This window comes from Oncorhynchus keta, chromosome 18 (assembly GCF_023373465.1).
Source record: "Oncorhynchus keta strain PuntledgeMale-10-30-2019 chromosome 18, Oket_V2, whole genome shotgun sequence".
NCBI lineage: Eukaryota > Metazoa > Chordata > Actinopteri > Salmoniformes > Salmonidae > Oncorhynchus > Oncorhynchus keta.
In genome coordinates this window covers 44948891-44966547 of record NC_068438.1, presented here as the reverse complement: position 1 = coordinate 44966547, position 17657 = coordinate 44948891, and the positions used below count along the sequence as shown (strand labels likewise).

The window sequence follows — 17657 nt, the reverse complement described above, 5'->3', positions numbered from 1 at the left end:
AAAACATTTTTTTATCGTTAAATGACATGTCTTCACTATTAGGATGTTTTTTCTTCCCGTAGAAGGTCCTGTGGGAAAGAAATAGAGAACCCCTGAAGGTCACAGTATAATTCACACTCTGGACTGAGAGTTGAGAGGATAGATGGGTAGATGGCAGAGGATAATATAGAGGAGAAGAGTCAGGTCTGTGTGTGTATGTTCTCCTCTTTCCACTCAGTCTGCGGCAGGTCAAATCAAATCAAATTCTATTGGTCACCAGGGTTGGGTAGGTTACTTTCTAAAGGTAATCTGTTACAGTTACTAGTTAGTTACCTGTCCAAAATTGTAATCCGTTATGTAACTTTTGGATTACCCAAACTCAGTAATGTAATCTGATTAAATGCAGTTACTTTTAGATTACTTTCCCCTTAAGAGGCATTAGAAGAAGACAAAAATGTATGTTACCAATTGAATGACATCTATTGGAGAATTAATCACTGTTAAAGTTCACATAGCTGGCCATATCTGGATGTTGTATTTTACTTTATGGATTGGTTATGTAGGCTTCTTCTAACCCATCGCTTTCTACTACATATAATAATACGATTCAATTATATCTTTACGTTAATATATATAATGGATGCAGTAACTACAGAGTTCCCCTTTAAGTCTATCAACAGTGTGCGAGTTTGAGCATGTGTCCATTAGGCCTATGGATGCATTTTTTTTTATCAACATGAATTAGACTGAGCAATAAAAGCCACACTTTTATTCCCATAGGCTTGGATTCGCACTATGCAGCTCCTGCAAGAGAGCATTTTTCACTAGCTGTCCACTGATTTCAAAAACAATTGTTGACAATCAGGCCTACTACTGTTGTGTTGTCTGCAAATTTGATGATAGAGTTGGTGGCGTGTGTGGCCACGTAGAAAATGGGTAAACAGGGAGTACAGGAGGGGGCTGAGCACGCACCCTTGTGGTTTCCCTGTGTTGAGGATCAGCGAAGTGAAGGTGTTGTTTCCTACCTTTACCACCTGGGGGTGGCCCATCGGGAAGTCCAGGACCCAGTTGCACAGGGTGGGTTCAGACCCAGGGCCACAAGCTTAATGATGAGCTTGGAGGGTAATATGGTGTTGAAGGATGAACTGCAGTCAATGAACAGCATTCTTACATAGGTATTACACTTGTCCAGATGGGATAGGGCAGTGTGCATTGCGATGGAGATTGCATCGTCTGTAGATCTATTGGGGAGGTATGGAAATTGAAGTGGGTCTAGGGTGCCACATAAGTTGGAGGTGATATGATCCTTAACTAGCCTCTCAAAGCACTTCACGATAACAGAAGTGAGTGCTATGGGGTGATAGTAATTTAGTTCAGTTACCTTTGCTTTCAATGGTGGACATCTTGAAGGAAGTGGGGACAGCAGACTGGGATAGGGAGGGAAAGATGTCCATAAACACACCAGCCAGCTGGTCTGCGAATGCTTTGAGGACACGGCTAGGTGTCTGGGCTTGCAGCCCTGCGAGGGTTAATATGCTTAAATGGTACTCACGTGGGCCACGGAGAACAAGGGCCCACAGTCCTTGGGAGCGGGCCGCGTCAGTGGCATTGTGTTATTCTCAAAGTGGCAGAAAAAGGTGTTTAGCTTGTCCGGGAGCAAGATATCGGTGTCCTTAACGTGGCTGCTTTTCCCTTTGCAATCCGTGATTGTCTGTTGACCCTGCCACATACGTCTCGTGTCTGAGCCATTAAATTGCGACTCCACTTTGTCTCTGTACTGACGTTTTGCCTGTTTGATTGCCTTACAGAGGGAATAACTACACTGTTTGTATTAGAGCATATTCCCAGTCACCTTGCCGAGGTTAAATGCACTTTCAGTTTTGCACAAATGCTGCCATCTATCCATGGTTTTTGGTTTGAGTAGGTTTTAATAGTCATAATGGGAATAACAAGGCCTTTACACTTCCTGATGAACTCAGTCACCGTGTCTGTGTATACGTCAATGTTATTCTCAGAGGCTATCCAGAACATATCCCAGTCTGCGTTATCAAAACAATCTTGAAGCATGTATTCCGATTGGTCAGACCAGCATTGAATAGACGTTAGCATGGGTATTTCCTGTTTGAGTTTCTGCCTATAGGAAGGGAGGAGAAGGATGGAGTCGGGATCTGATTTTCCGAAGGGAGGGCAGGGGAGGGTCTTGTAGGCATCCCGGAAGTTGGAGTAGCAGTGGTCGAGTGTTTTTGCTGCGCGAGTACTACAGTCAATGTGTTGATAGAACTTAGGTAAAATTTTCCTCGAATTTGCTTCGTTAAATTCCACAGCTACAACAAATGCGGCCTCAGGATATGTGGTTTCCAGTTTGCACAAAGTTTAGTGTAGTTCTTTGAGGGCTATTGTGGTATCGGCTTGAGGGGGAATATAAACGGCTGTGACTATAACCAAAGATAATTCTCTTGGGAGGTAATACGGTCGGCATTTGATTGTGAGGTATTCTAGGTTGGGTGAAAAAAAGGACTTGAGTTGTTGTATTTTATCACAATCACACTATAAGGAGTTAATCATGAAACATACACCACCACCTTTCTTCTTCTCTGAGAGTTTTTTAAGTCCTGTCTGTGTGATGTACTGAGAACCCAGCTGGCTGTATGGACGGGGACAGTATATCCCAGAGAGCCATGATTCCATGAAACAGAGTATGTTACAATCCCTGATGTCTTTCTGGAAGTAGATCCTCACCCTGAGCTTGTCTACTTTATTGTCCAGGTACTGAACATTAGTGAGTAATATACTCGGAGGCGGTGGATGGTGTGCACGCCTCCTGAGCCTGACTAAAATTCCACTCAGAATACCTCTTCCCCGCAGGCGGCGTTTTGAAGCAGCCTCTGGGATAAATTCAATTGCCTTGGGGGATACGAACAAAGGATCCAATTAGAGAAAGTTGTATTCCTGGTCGTAATGCTGGTTACCGCCGCTCTCTGATATCCAACAGTTATTCCCGGCTGTATGTAATAACACAAAAACATTCTGGGCTAATAATGTAAGAAATAACATTACAACAAAAAAAACAAAATACTGCAAAGTTGCTTAGGAGTTAGGAGCAGAGCTGCCATGTCTATCGGCCCCCTTCTTGTTCTCCATTCACTGTGTGTGTGTATGTTCTCCTCTCTCCTCTCATTCTGCGGCAGGTCCATCCATCTCCGGCATGAGGGCCATAAAGACTTTAAGTCTCAGGGCCAAATTACACTGATGCTCTGCCAAGTCTGATGTTCAAAAAAAATGAAATGAATAAAAAACACACATACACACAAACAGACAGACAGTCGCCCATAGTAATAGACCAGCTGTATCTCAGTGGAAGTGGTGTGTTACAGCCCAGAGGACAGGCGTCTGTCTCTGCATCAAATCAAATTGGATTGGTCCCAAACACATGGTTATAGCAGATGTTAATGTGAGTGTAGTGAAATGCTTGTGCTTCTAGTTCTGACGTGCAGTAATATCTAACAAGTAATCTAACCATTTCACAACAACAACCTTATACATACAAGTGTAAAGGAATGAGAATATGGATGAGCGATGGCCGTGCGGCATAGGCAAGGTGCAGTAGATGGTATAAAATATAGTATATACATATGAGATGAGTAATGTAGGGTATGCAAACATTATATAATGTTGCATTGTTTAAAGTGACTAGTGATACATTTATTACATCCAATTTTGTATTATTAAAGTGGCTAGAGATTTGAGTCAGTATGTTGGCAGCAGCCACTCAATGTTAGTGATGGCTGTTTAACAGTCTGGTGGCCTTGAGATAGAAGATGGTTTTCAGTCTCTCGGTCCCAGCTTTGATACACCTGTACTGACCTCGCCTTCTGGATGATAGCTCCAGTTTCAACTGTTCTGCCTTATTATTATTCGACCATGCTGGTCATTTATGAACATTTGAACATCTTGGCCATGTTCTGTTATAATCTCCACCCGGCACAGCCAGAAGAGGACTGGCCACCCCACATATGCTCTCTCTAATTCTCTCTTTCTTTCTCTCTCTCGGAGGACCTGAGCCCTAGGACCGTGCCCCAGGACTACCTGACATGATGACTCCTTGCTGTCCCCAGTCCACCTGACCGTGCTGCTGCCCCAGTTTCAACTGTTCTGCCTTATTATTATTCGACCATGCTGGTCATTTATGAACATTTGAACATCTTGGCCATGTTCTGTTATAATCTCCACCCGGCACAGCCAGAAGAGGACTGGCCACCGCACATAGCCTGGTTCCTCTCTAGGTTTCTTCCTAGGTTTTGGCCTTTCTAGGGAGTTTTTCCTAGCCACCGTGCTTCTACACCTGCATTGCTTGCTGTTTGGGGTATTAGGCTGGGTTTCTGTACAGCACTTTGAGATATCAGCTGATGTACGAAGGGCTATATAAATACATTTGATTTGATAGTGGGGTGAACAGGCAGTGGCTCGGGTGGTTGTTGTCCTTGATGATCTTTTTGACCTTCCTGTGACATAGGGTGCTGTAGGTGTCCTGGAGGGCAGGAAGTTTGCCCACGGTGATGCGTAGTGCAGACCACACCATCCTCTGGAGAGCCTTACGGTTGTGGGCGGAGCAGTTGCCGTACCAGGCAGTGATACAGCCTGACAGGGTTCTCTCAAATGTGCATATGTAAAAGTTTGAGCGTTTTCGGTGACAAGCCAAATTTCTTCAGCCTCCTGAGTTTGAAGAGGCACTGTTGCGCCTTCTTCACTATGCTGTCTGTGTGGGTGGACCATTTCAGTTTGTCTGTGATGTGCACGCCGAGGAACTTAAAACTTTCCACCGTCTCCACTACTATCCTGTCGATGTGGATAGGGAGGTGCTCCCTCTGCTGTTTCCTGAACTCCATGATCATCTCCTTTGTTTTGTTTACGTTGAATGTGAGGTTATTTTCCTGACACCACACTCCGAGGGCCCTCATGTCCTCGCAGTAGGCCGTCTCGTCATTGTTGGTAATCAAGCCTACCACTGTAGTGTCGTCTGCAAACTTGATGATTGAGTTGGAGGCGTGCATGGCCACGCAGTCATGGGTGAACAGAGAGTACAGAAGAGGGCTGAGAACATACCCTCTTTTGATAATCAGCGGGGTGAAGATGTTGTTTCCTACCCTCACCACCTGGGGGCAACCCATCAGAAAGTCCAGCTTAATGATGAGTTTGGAGTGTACTATGGTGTTAAATGCTGAGCTGTAATCTATGAACAACATTCTTACATAGGTGTTCCTCTTGTACAGATGGGTTAGGGCAGTGTGCAGTGTGATTGTGTCGTCTGTGGACCTATTGGGGCGGTAAGCAAATTGGAGTTGGTCTAGGGAAGGTATTGTGGAAGTCATATGATCCTTGACTAGTCTCTCAAAGCACTTCACACCAGCCAGCTGGTCTGCACATGCTCTGAGGACGTGGCTAGGGATGCCGTCTGGGCCGGCAGCCTTGCAATGGTTAACACGTTTAAAAGTTTTACTCACGTTGGCTGCGGTGAAGGAGAGCCCACAGGTTTTGGTAGCAGGTCATGTCAGTGGCACTGTATTATCCTCAAAGCGAGCAAAGAAGTTGTTTAGTTTGTCTGGGAGCAAGATGTCGGTGTCCATGACGGGGCTGGTTTTGCTGCCATCAATCCACGGTTTCTGGTTGGGGAAGGTTTTAATAGTCACCGTGGGTACAACATCACCGATGCACTTGCTAATAAACTCGCTCACTGAATCAGCGTATACATCAATATTGTTGTCTGAGGCTATCCGGAAACATATCCCAGTCCACGTGATCAAAGCACCTTGAAGCGTGGAATCAGATTGGTCGAACCAGCATTGAACAGACCTGAGCACAGGCGTTTCCTGTTTAAGTTTCTGTCTATAAGCTGGGAGCAACAAAATGGAGTCGTGGTCAGATTTGCTGAAAGAGGGCGAAGGAGGGCTTTGTATGCGTCGCAGAAGTTAGAGCATTAATGATCCAGAATGCTGCCAGCCCGAGTTGCGCATTTGATATGCTGATAAAATTTAGGGAGCCTTGTTTTCAGATTAGCTTTGTTAAAATCCACAGATACAATAAATGCAGCTTCAGGATATGTGGTTTCCAGTTTACAACGAGTCCAATGAAGTTCTTTCAGGACTGTCGAGGTGTCTGCTTGGGGAGGATATACACGGCTGTGATTATAATCGAAGAGAATTCTCTTCGTAGATAATGCGGTCGGCATTTGATTGTAAGAAATTCTAGGTCAGGTGAACAAAAGGATTTAAGTTCCTGTATGTTGTTATGATCACACCATGACTCGTTAATCATAAGGCATACACCATCGCCCTTCTTCTTACCAGAGAGATGTTTGTTTCTGTCTGCTCGATGCGTGAAGCAACCGGGTGGCTGTACCGACTCTGATAACGTATCCCAAGTGAGCCATGTTTCCGTGAAACAGAGAATGTTACAATCTCTGATGTCTCTCTTGTTGTCAAGAGACTGGACATTGGTGAGTAGTATACTCGGGGGCGGTTAGCGATGTGCCCGTCTACGGAGCCTGACCAGAAGACCCCTCCGTTTGAGTTTGAGTTTATTTTATTTTTACAGGGACAGTGCACATTAATCAACATTTCAGTAAAAGTAATGGTTTTAGCCTGCAGGCTAATTTTCTACCGCAGTCCCTGGACAGGTCTGCTCCTTCTGCACCGTTGTTTTGGGTCGCCTACTGGGATCCGATCCATTGTCCTGGGTGGTGGTCCAAACAGAGGGTCCGCTTCGGGAAAGTCGTATTGGGGCGGCAGGGTAGCCTAGTGGTTAGAGCGTTGGACTAGTAACCGGAAGTTTGCAAGTTCAAACCCCCGAGCTGACAAGGTACAAATCTGTTATTCTTTCCCTGAACAGGCAGTTAACCCACTGTTCCTAGGCCGTCATTGAAAATAAGAATTTGTTCTTAACCAACTTGCCTAGTTAAATAAAGGTCAAATAAAAAATTCCTGGTTGGTAAGTTGATGTTTCTCTTACATCCAATAGTTCCTCCCGGCTGTATGTAACAAGACTTAAGATTGGGGTAACAGTGTAAAAAAAAATACCTAAAGAAAAAAATACTGCATAGTTTCCTAAGAACGCAAAGCGAGGCGGCCATCTCTGTCGGCGCCATGTTGAAGAGTAATCAGCGCCATGTACACTGTCTGTCTGTCTGTATGTCTCTGCAGCAAGTAGTCTGTCTGTCTCTGCAGCAGGTATTATGTATGTCTGTCTGTCTCTGTATTAGGTACTACGTCTGCCTGTCTGTCTGTCTCTGTATTAGGTACTACGTCTGCCTGTCTGTCTGTCTCTGTATTAGGTACTAGGTCTGCCTGTCTGTCTCTGTATTAGGTACTACGTCTGTCTGTCTGTCTGTCTGTGTATTAGGTACTACGTCTGTCTGTCTGTCTGTCTGTCTGTCTGTCTGTCTGTCTAGGTCTGTCTCTGTCTGTCTATCTCTGTATTAGGTACTACGTCTGTCTGTCTGTCTGTCTGTCTGTCTGTCTGTCTGTCTCTGTATTAGGTACTAGGTCTGCCTGTCTGTCTCTGTAAGGTGTCTGTCTGTCTGTCTGTCTGTCTGTCTCTGAAGGTAACGTCTGTCTGTCTGTCTGTCTCTGTCTGTCTGTCTGTCTGTCTACGTCTGTCTGTCTGTCTGTCTGTCTGCCTGTCTGTCTGTCTCTGTATTAGGTACTACGTCTGTCTGTCTGTCTGTCTGTCTGTCTGTCTGTCTGTCTGTCTCTGTATTAGGTACTCGTCTGTCTGTCTGTCTGTCTGTCTGTATTAGGTACTATGTCTGTCTGTCTCTGTATTAGGTACGTCTGTCTGTCTGTCTGTCTGTCTGTCTGTCTGTCTGTCTGTCTGTGTATTAGGTACTACGTCTGCCTGTCTGTCTGTCTCTGTATTAGGTACTACGTCTGCCTGTCTGTCTGTCTGTCTCTGTATTAGGTACTACGTCTGTCTGTCTGTCTGTCTGTCTGTCTGTCTGTCTGTCTCTGTATTAGGACGTCTGTCTGTCTGTCTGTCTGTCTGCCTGTCTGTCTGTCTCTGTATTAGGTAACGTCTGTCTGTCTGTCTGTCTGTCTGCCTGTCTGTCTGTCTCTGTATTAGGTACTAGGTCTGCCTGTCTGTCTCTGTATTAGGTACTACGTCTGTCTGTCTGTCTGTCTGTGTATTAGGTACTACGTCTGCCTGTCTGTCTGTCTCTGTATTAGGTACTACGTCTGCCTGTCTGTCTGTCTCTGCAGATCAATGTGTCTCTTCTGTTTGAAAACGTTCCCTGGTGCCCCCTCTATAACCCTTGAAGACAGAATGTCTTTCAGTATTCTTTTCATAGTCACTTACCTGAAGTAGGAGTAAATGCAGTGGGGATGTTTCTCTGAGCAGCAAATGTTCAGCTGTACCAGTCTTCATCAGACCTTTCAACATCTATTCAGACCAGACTAACTTAAAGGACGTCCAGCTAATCCATGATAATCAACTGATGGGCATGAGACGTGACAACCAGCAGACAATGCTTTTCCCTCGAATAGTTCAACGACCAAAGTCAAACCCCCACCATTAAAGCAACCTTACCTGTCAATGTAAACACACACACCCCGCTCCCTCATCGGTGAGCTGTCTTCCTATGCAAACTAGATCATAGCTAGATCATAACCTAATTATTCCACTGTGAGGGCCACCTGTGGCTCTCTGTAATAACCAAAGTGTGTCACAAACGCTCTCCTCTAATACACAGACGCCCCTGCATGTTGTCATTTTTATGCTCCCAATGGTGCTGCAGGGTTTGTTACATTAGTTGGTGAATTGTCATGTTGTGCCATTTAGTGTTTTCCTGTCTTAGTGATGATGGTTGGTGATGACTCTTGGGCTCCGTGTAATGCGTTATAGTATTGCAGAATGAACTGCAGTGCTGCAACAGCTGAGACATATCGCCCCCTTGTGTTCCATCAAGTTAAATACAATTTAATAAATAAATGTTTTGCCATCACCCACGTAATCTCTCTTAATATGATCACTCTGTTGTCGCAGAGAAATGCAGGAAATGTCTTCGAGGTTTAAAAAGGCTTCTAAAGTTTGTAATTTCCACTAAAATGTATGACTTGATTTGCCCTAAAGAAAAATGTATCAACCCCTACAAACATAGCCATGAATCATTATGCACATAATAATTCACATGTGTGTGTGTGTGTGTGTGTGTGTGTGTGTGTGTGTGTGTGTGTGTGTGTGTGTGTGTGTGTGTGTGTGTGTGTGTGTGTGTGTGTGTGTGTGTGTGTGTGTGTGTGTGTGTGTGTGTGTGTGTGTGTGTGTGTGTGTGTGTGTGTGTGTGTGTGTGTGTGTGTGTGTGTGTGCGTGTGTGCGTGTGCGTGTGTGTGAGAGACACTCACCATGAAAGATGCTGTTGTCTGTGAGGAAGTGGTGGCAGTACCGCAGCCCTCCTTTCCTGTTCACAACCCGGGAACTCATGATGGATGGATAATGGAGGGTGCAATGGGATGCCTGTGTAAGAGGAGAAAAGACTGAGACTCAGTGGGACACAATACAGATCACCATAGGCCTAAGCTTTCTATCTAGGTTTCTTCCTTGGTTCCTGTCTTCTAGGGAGTTTCTCCGAGCAACTGTGCTTCTGCCTCCGCATTGCATGCTCTTTGGGGGGTTTAGCCTGGGTCTCTGTAAAGCACTTTGTGACAACTGCTCATGTAAAAAGGGCTCTATAAAATCTGAGTGATTGATTCAACTGGTGTAGCATGCTCTTGAGTCACTGATATTTCTTTGTGTGGAATCAGATACCACAGACGTGACATCTCTAGGTGTGGTGTGATGACGCACAACAGCATTTAGAATGAAATACCACTTTCAACTCAAAGAGCCTAAAGTAAGAACTACCAGCCCTGAACTCTGGTCTAGACAGACTCCTCCTCTCAGGTCAGCTGACACCAGACACCCCAGCCTGTCAGGAGCCTCTCCTGAACTATGTAGACAGAGGCTGTAAATCACAGGGAGACGGACCAGGAACAGATGGGAAAACAAAGAAGAGGAGAGGAGAGGAAAGATGAGAAGAGAGAGGGGAAAGGACTGAGGGTTAAGGGGAGCAATGGAAAAACAGTGTGTTAGAGTGGGGGGGGGGGAGACATGATAGGGAGAAGGGGATATGAAAGCTGAGGGGAGATAGAGGAGAGAATTAAGGTTAGATATGTGGGCAGAAGTGCCTTCGAACGGGGTATGGTGGTAGGTACCAGTGGCACCGGTTTGAATGTGTCAAGAATTGCAACGCTGTTGGGTTTTTCACACTTCTCCTATTTATTAATTGTTTGCATGTCGCATGGAATGTAAGTGGTATCAAAGAGTCAAAATCCACAACTAATCATTGTTTTCTGACACATTCATCACATAGCCAGCCACACAGAGTTGTGGCACATAGTAGAACTAGGCTATTAACTGTGTGTAGAGTGACAACTGAACAGCAAGTGTTGACTAGTTTATAAAAGGTGTTGAACTGACTGAATAAAGTCAATCTTCTATATCCCGTTCATAATTCATGCAACGGGTTTATATGTCCATGGTATCGCTTCGGGACAAGTCAACCAAAAGATTTTGTCTACGGTTTTCTTCCGTCGAAGGAGAGTCGGACCAAAATGCAGCGTGGTAATTTTCATACATGTTTAATAATGATGAAAAACAAACAATACAAAAGTAACGTGAAAGCCTATCTGGTGACAACAAAACACAGAGAGAGGAACAATCACCCACCAAACACTCAAAGAATATGGCTGCCTAAATATGGTTCCCAATCAGAGACAACGATAATCACCTGCCTCAGATTGAGAACCGCCTCAGGCAACCATAGACTTTCCTAGACAACCCTACTAAAGCCACAATCCCAATACCTACTAAAACCCCAATACAAAAACACACCACAAAATAAACCCATGTCACACACTGGCCTAACCAAAATAATAAAGAAAACACAGAATACTAAGACCAGGGCGTGACAGATTTCCTAGATTCCCTTTTGTACGATGTCGGGGCTTGCCACACAGTGACGCTAAAGTGAGTGACTCTTGTCTTGTCAGTCAGTGTAACGTACCAAATCGTATTGGTGAGAAAGCCGTTCATTTGGCCCTCCAATTTACTTAGGGCACTGGCTGAGACCTATGTTTCTGGCAATTATCTGCAGATTAATTTATGAAAACTTCCGATGAAGGAAGAATAGGTAGTGGAGAACCTCATTCTGGTCCAAATATGATAATTGAAGTCCTCACGGAATCCAGGCATTAAAACAGAATTCAACATTATTTTTAAAAAATGGTCTGGACTGGGGTTGGAGGTGGGAGGGGACTGACAGAACGGAAGCTGGTCTGGACTGGGGTTGGAGGAGGGAGGGGACTGATAGAACGGGAGCTGGTCTGGACTGAGGTTGGAGGTGGGAGGGGACTGACAGAACGGGAGCTGGTCTGGACTTGGGTTGGAGGAGGGAGGGGACTGACAGAACGGGAGCTGGTCTGGACTGGGGTTGGAGGAGGGAGGGGACTGACAGAACGGGAGCTGGTCTGGACTGGGGTTGGAGGTGGGAGGGGACTGATAGAACGGGAGCTGGTCTGGACTGGGGTTGGAGGAGGGAGGGGACTGACAGAACGGGAGCTGGTCTGGACTTGGGTTGGAGGAGGGAGGGGACTGACAGAACGGGAGCTGGTCTGGACTGGGGTTGGAGGTGGGAGGGGACTGACAGAACGGGAGCTGGTCTGGACTGGGGTTGGAGGTGGGAGGGGACTGACAGAACGGGAGCTGGTCTGGACTGGGGTTGGAGGTGGGAGGGGACTGACAGAACGGGAGCTGGTCTGGACTGGGGTTGGAGGTGGGAGGGGACTGACAGAACGGGAGCTGGTCTGGACTGGGGTTGGAGGAGGGAGGGGACTGACAGAACGGGAGCTGGTCTGGACTGGGGTTGGAGGTGGGAGGGGACTGACAGAACGGGAGCTGGTCTGGACTGGGGTTGGAGGTGGGAGGGGACTGACAGAACGGGAGCTGGTCTGGACTGGGGTTGGAGGTGGGAGGGGACTGACAGAACGGGAGCTGGTCTGGACTGGGGTTGGAGGTGGGAGGGGACTGACAGAACGGGAGCTGGTCTGGACTGGGGTTGGAGGTGGGAGGGGACTGACAGAACGGGAGCTGGTCTGGACTGGGGTTGGAGGTGGGAGGGGACTGACAGAACGGGAGCTGGTCTAGACTGGGGTTGGAGGTGGGAGGGGACTGACACAACGGGAGCTGGTCTGGACTGGGGTTGGGCATGGGAGGGGACTGACAGAACGGGAGCTGGTCTGGACTGGAGTTGGAGGTGGGAGGGGACTGACAGAACGGGAGCTGGTCTGGACTGGAGTTGGAGGGGACTGACAGAACGGGAGCTGGTCTGGACTGGGGTTGGAGGTGGGAGGGGACTGACAGAACGGGAGCTTGAGCACTATATAAGTGAGCCAGTCTATAGGCGAGCCAGTCTATAGGCGAGCCAGTTTATAGGTGAGCCAGTCTAAAGTAGCAGGAGATTAGGGGTGGTCTGGACTGGGATTGGAGGAGGGAGGGGACTGACAGAACGGGAGCTGGTCTGGACTGGGGTTGGAGGTGGGAGGGGACTGACACAACGGGAGCTGGTCTAGACTGGGGTTGGGCGTGGGAGGGGACTGACAGAACGGGAGCTGGTCTGGACTGGAGTTGGAGGTGGGAGGGGACTGACAGAACGGGAGCTGGTCTGGACTGGGGTTGGAGGTGGGAGGGGACTGACAGAACGGGAGCTGGTCTGGACTGGAGTTGGAGGTGGGAGGGGACTGACAGAACGGGAGCTGGTCTGGACTGGGGTTAGAGGTGGGAGGGGACTGACAGAACGGGAGCTTGAGCACTATATAAGTGAGCCCGTCTATAGGTGAACCAGTCTATAGGTGAGCTAGTCTATAGGCGAGCCAGTCTATAGGTGATCCAGTCTATAGGCGAGCCAATCTATAGGCGAGCCAGTCTATAGGTGAGCCAGTCTATAGGTGAGCCAGTCTATAGGCGAGCCAGTCTATAGGCGAGCCAGTCTATAGGCGAGCCAGTTTATAGGTGAGCCAGTCTAAAGTAGCAGGAGATTAGGGGTGGTCTGGACTGGACTGGGGTTGAAGGTAAGAGGTCACTGCCCTATTTAACTGCTCCACTGTGACAGAGACATGACAGGGATGAGACAGGAGGTTGCTCATGACTCCCAGACACATTTGACCTCTGTGTGTTTATTCTGATATGGTAAACATGTGAAGATGACTAGTACTGGTACCTCCTGTATACAGCCAAGTTATCATGACTCATTGTGTATTTATTATTACCTGTTATTATTGTTCTATTATTTCTCTATTGTTCTCTCTGTATCGCGGGGAAGGGCCCATCAGTCAGCATTTCACTGTTAGTCTACACCTGTTGTTTATGAAGTGTGGGAGAAATACCATTTGATTTGATTTGAGTTTTATGATAGAAGACATTTTGTTTGTTTGCTATTCACACCACTTATCATAGCTTTATAATTAGGCTAGTTTTTGGCCAATATCAGAATTTATAAAAACACATATACTGTATGGTTCTTCGTTTGCAAGGGTTCATTAAGATGTATCTAATATAGCCCCTACAATATCAGAATATCTATCCCTGTAGACTGTACAACTTTGACATCCAAACACTGATCAAATGTGAAAAATAAATTACATTTATACGAGCACATAGATGAAACAGTGAAATGTTGCCTGGCTCTCTCTCCTCTCTTCCATAAAGACAAATAGCATTGTCAGATCTCGTATAGGAAGCCAATATAAATCTTCCACATATACTCTGTACTGAATCTGTAACTAGACAGAGAATGGCTGTTGCTGAGATCCACGGTGGCTTGGCCCAGGGGGGTATTAATGGGTATGAATGTGTAGTCATGCTGTAGTAATGTGAACATGCCTCTCCTCTCCTCCCCTCATTTCCTCTCCCTTCCGTAACCCAAGCCACCCACTCAGACATGGGAAGGCACCTAGCCCAGGGGAACACAATCTTCTACTTCCTGTCCAACGGGATAGTGTGAAAACCTGCCTTGTAAATAAATGCAGTCCTACCAGTTGTCCTCTCATTCTGAAGGTTGTGTCATAAAGAGTGGATGTCCTCTCATTCTGAAGGCCCACAAGTGTCACAGGACTTATCTGTCTGAAGGTAACCCATACAAATGAATGGGAATATGGAGATATATATAGATATTAAACCTTCATCTGAAGGTAACCCATACAAATGAATGGGAATATGGAGATATATATAGATATTAAACCTTCATCTGAAGGTAACCCATACAAATGAATGGGAATATGGAGATATATATAGATATTAAACCTTCATCTGAAGGTAACCCATACAAATGAATGGGAATATGGAGATATATATAGATATTAAACCTTCATCTGAAGGTAACCCATACAAATGAATGGGAATATGGAGATATATATAGATATTAAACCTTCATCTGAAGGTAACCCATACAAATGAATGGGAATATGGAGATATATATAGATATTAAACCTTCATCTGAAGGTAACCCATACAAATGAATGGAAGTATGGAGATATAAACTCAGCATAAAAATAAACGTCCTCTCACTGTCAACTGCATTTATTGTCAGCAAACTTAACATGTGTAAATATTTGTATGAACACAACAAGATTCAACAACTGAGACATAAACTGAACAAGTTCCACAGACATGTGACGAACAGAAATGGAATAATGTGTCCCTGAACAAAGGAGGGGTCAAAATCAAAGTAACAGTCAGTATCTGGTGTGGCCACCAACTGCATGAAGTACTGCAGTGCATCTCCTCCTTATGGACTGCACCCGATTTGCCAGTTCTTGCTGTGAGAAGTTACCCCACTCTTCCACCATGGCACCTGCATAGTTCCCGGACATTTCTGGGGGGAATGGCCCTAGCCCTCACCCTCGGATCCAACAGGTCCCATGTCGTGCTCAATGGGATTGAGATCCGGGCTCTTCGCTGGCCATGGCAGAACACTGACATTCCTGTCTTGAGGAAATCATGCACAGAACGAGCAGTATGGCTGGTGGCATTGTCATGCTGGAGGGTCATGTCAGGATGAGCCTGCAGGAAGGGTACCACATGAGGGAGGAGGATGTCTTCCCTGTAACGCATAGAGTTGAGATTGCCTGCAATGACAACAAGCTCAGTCCGATGATGCTGTGACACACTGCCCCAGACCATGACGGACCCTCAACCTCCAAATCAATCCCGCTCCAGAGCACAGGCCTCGGTACAACGGTCATTCCTTCGACAATAAACGTGAATCCTACCATCACCCCAGGTGAGTCAAAACCGTGACTCGTCAGGGAAGAGCACTTCTTGCCAGTCCTGTCTGGTCCAGCGACAGTGGGTTTGTGCCCATAGGCGACGTTGTTGCCGGTGATGTCTGGTGAGGACCTGCCTTACAACAGGCCTACAAGCCCTCAGTTCCTCCTATTGTGGACAGTTTGAGTACATGTAACCGATGTGAAATGGCTAGCTAGTTAGCGGGGTGAGCGCTAATTGCGTTTCAATCGATGACATCACTTGCTCTGAGACCTTGAAGTAGTAGTTCCCCTTGCTCTACAAGGGCTGCTGCTTTTGTGGAGCGATGGGTAATGATGCTTCGTGGGAAGCAGATGTTGATGTGTGCAGAGGGTCCCTGGTTCAAACCCAGGTTGGGGTGAGGAGAGGGACAGAAGCTATACTGTTACATTGATGCTGTTGACCCGGATCACTGGTTGCTGCGGAAAAGGAGGAGGTCAAAAGGGGGGGTGAGTTTAACCGAGGTGAAATGGCTAGCTAGTTAGCGGGGTGCGCGCTAATAGCGTTTCAATCGGTGACGTCACTCGCTCTGAGACCTTAAAGTGGTTGTTCCTCTTGCTCTGCAAGGGCCGCGGCTTTTGTGGAGCGATGGGTAACGATGCTTCGTGGGAGGCAGCTGCTGATGTGTGCAAGAGGGTCCCTGGTTCAAGCCCAAGTTGGGGCGAGGAGAGGGACGGAAGCTATACTGTTACATACGGATGGAGGGATTGTGAGTTCCTGGTGTAACTTGGGCAGTTGTTGTTGCCATCCTGTACCTGTCCCGCAGGTGTGATGTTCAAATGTACCAATCCTGTGCAGGTGTTGTTACACATGGTCTGCCACAGCGAGGACGATCACCTGTAGCGCTGTCTTAGGCGTCTCACAGTACAGACGTTGTACTGTTTTCAAAACTGTGACCCTAATTGCCTACTGTCTGTAAGCTGTTAGTGTCTTAATGACCGTTCCACAGGTGCATGTTCATTAATTGTTTATGGTAAATTGAACAAGCATGGGAAACAGTGTTTAAACCTTTTACAATGAAGATCTGTGAAGTTATTTGTATTTTTACTAATTATCTTTGAAAGACAGGGCCCTGAAAAGTTTATACAGATATTAAACCTGTATGGAGATATATATAGATATTAAACCTTCATCTGAAGGTAACCCATACAAATGATTGGAAGTATGGAGATATATATAGATATTAAACCTTCATCTGAAGGTAACCCATACAAATTAATGGAAGTATGGAGGTAGGGGTTAAATATGTGTAAAACAAAATAAAAATATAATATGGGGTTAAGGAGAGATGGATGGGGCACAGAGAAAGAGGCCTTTGAGAATTTCCTCCATGAGCCGAACACAGATGCTGCCAGCGACCTGGCCACTCGGGCGAAGAATGGGATGTGTATCTAACAGCAATGCACTGGAAGCATGTCACCATGGTATCAAGACTGGCGAAGGTATCAAGACTGGCGAAGGTATCAAGACTGGCGAAGGTATCAAGACTGGCGAAGGTGTCAAGACTGGCGAAGGTATCAAGACTGGCGAAGGTATCAAGACTGGCGAAGGTATCAAGACTGGCGAAGGTATCAAGACTGGCGAAGGTATCAAGACTGGCGAAGGTAGCAAGACTGGCGAAGGTAGCAAGACTGGCGAAGGTGTCAAGACTGGCGAAGGTATCAAGACTGGCGAAGGTATCAAGACTGGCGAAGGTATCAAGACTGGCGAAGGTATCAAGACTGGCGAAGGTATCAAGACTGGCGAAGGTATCAAGACTGGCGAAGGTATCAAGACTGGCGAAGGTATCAAGACTGGCGAAGGTATCAAGACTGGCGAAGGTATCAAAACTGGCGAAGGTATCAAGACTGGCGAAGGTATCAAAGGTATCAAGACTGGCGTATCAAGACTGGCGAAGCAAACTGGCGAAGGTAGCAAAGGTATCAAGACTGGCGAAGGTAGCAAAACTGGCGAAGGTATCAAGACTGGCGAAGGTATCAAGACTGGCGAAGGTATCAAGACTGGCGAAGGCATCAAGACTGGCGAAGGTAGCAAGACTGGCGAAGGTATCAAGACTGGCGAAGGTAGCAAAACTGGCAAAGGTATCAAGACTGGCGAAGGTATCAAAACTGGCGAAGGTATCAAGACTGGCGAAGGTATCAAGACTGGCGAAGGTATCAAGACTGGCGAAGGTAGCAAAACTGGCGAAGGTATCAAGACTGGCGAAGGTAGCAAAACTGGCGAAGGTATCAAGACTGGCGAAGGTATCAAAACTGGCGAAGGTATCAAGACTGCCGAAGGTATCAAAACTG

The 17657-nt window shown here is 46.5% G+C and overlaps 1 protein-coding gene across 1 annotated transcript in view; it reads right to left on the bottom strand.

Annotated features, from left to right (window-relative positions):
* Positions 1-17657, bottom strand: part of LOC118379657 (1-phosphatidylinositol 4,5-bisphosphate phosphodiesterase eta-1-like) — a 182999-nt gene that overhangs the window by 139108 nt on the left and 26234 nt on the right. The window contains exon 2 of the mRNA XM_052468514.1: positions 9372-9483. Coding sequence (XP_052324474.1) covers positions 9372-9450 — 79 coding nt within the window. The 5' untranslated portion in view covers positions 9451-9483. The remainder of the gene's footprint in view (positions 1-9371; positions 9484-17657) is intronic.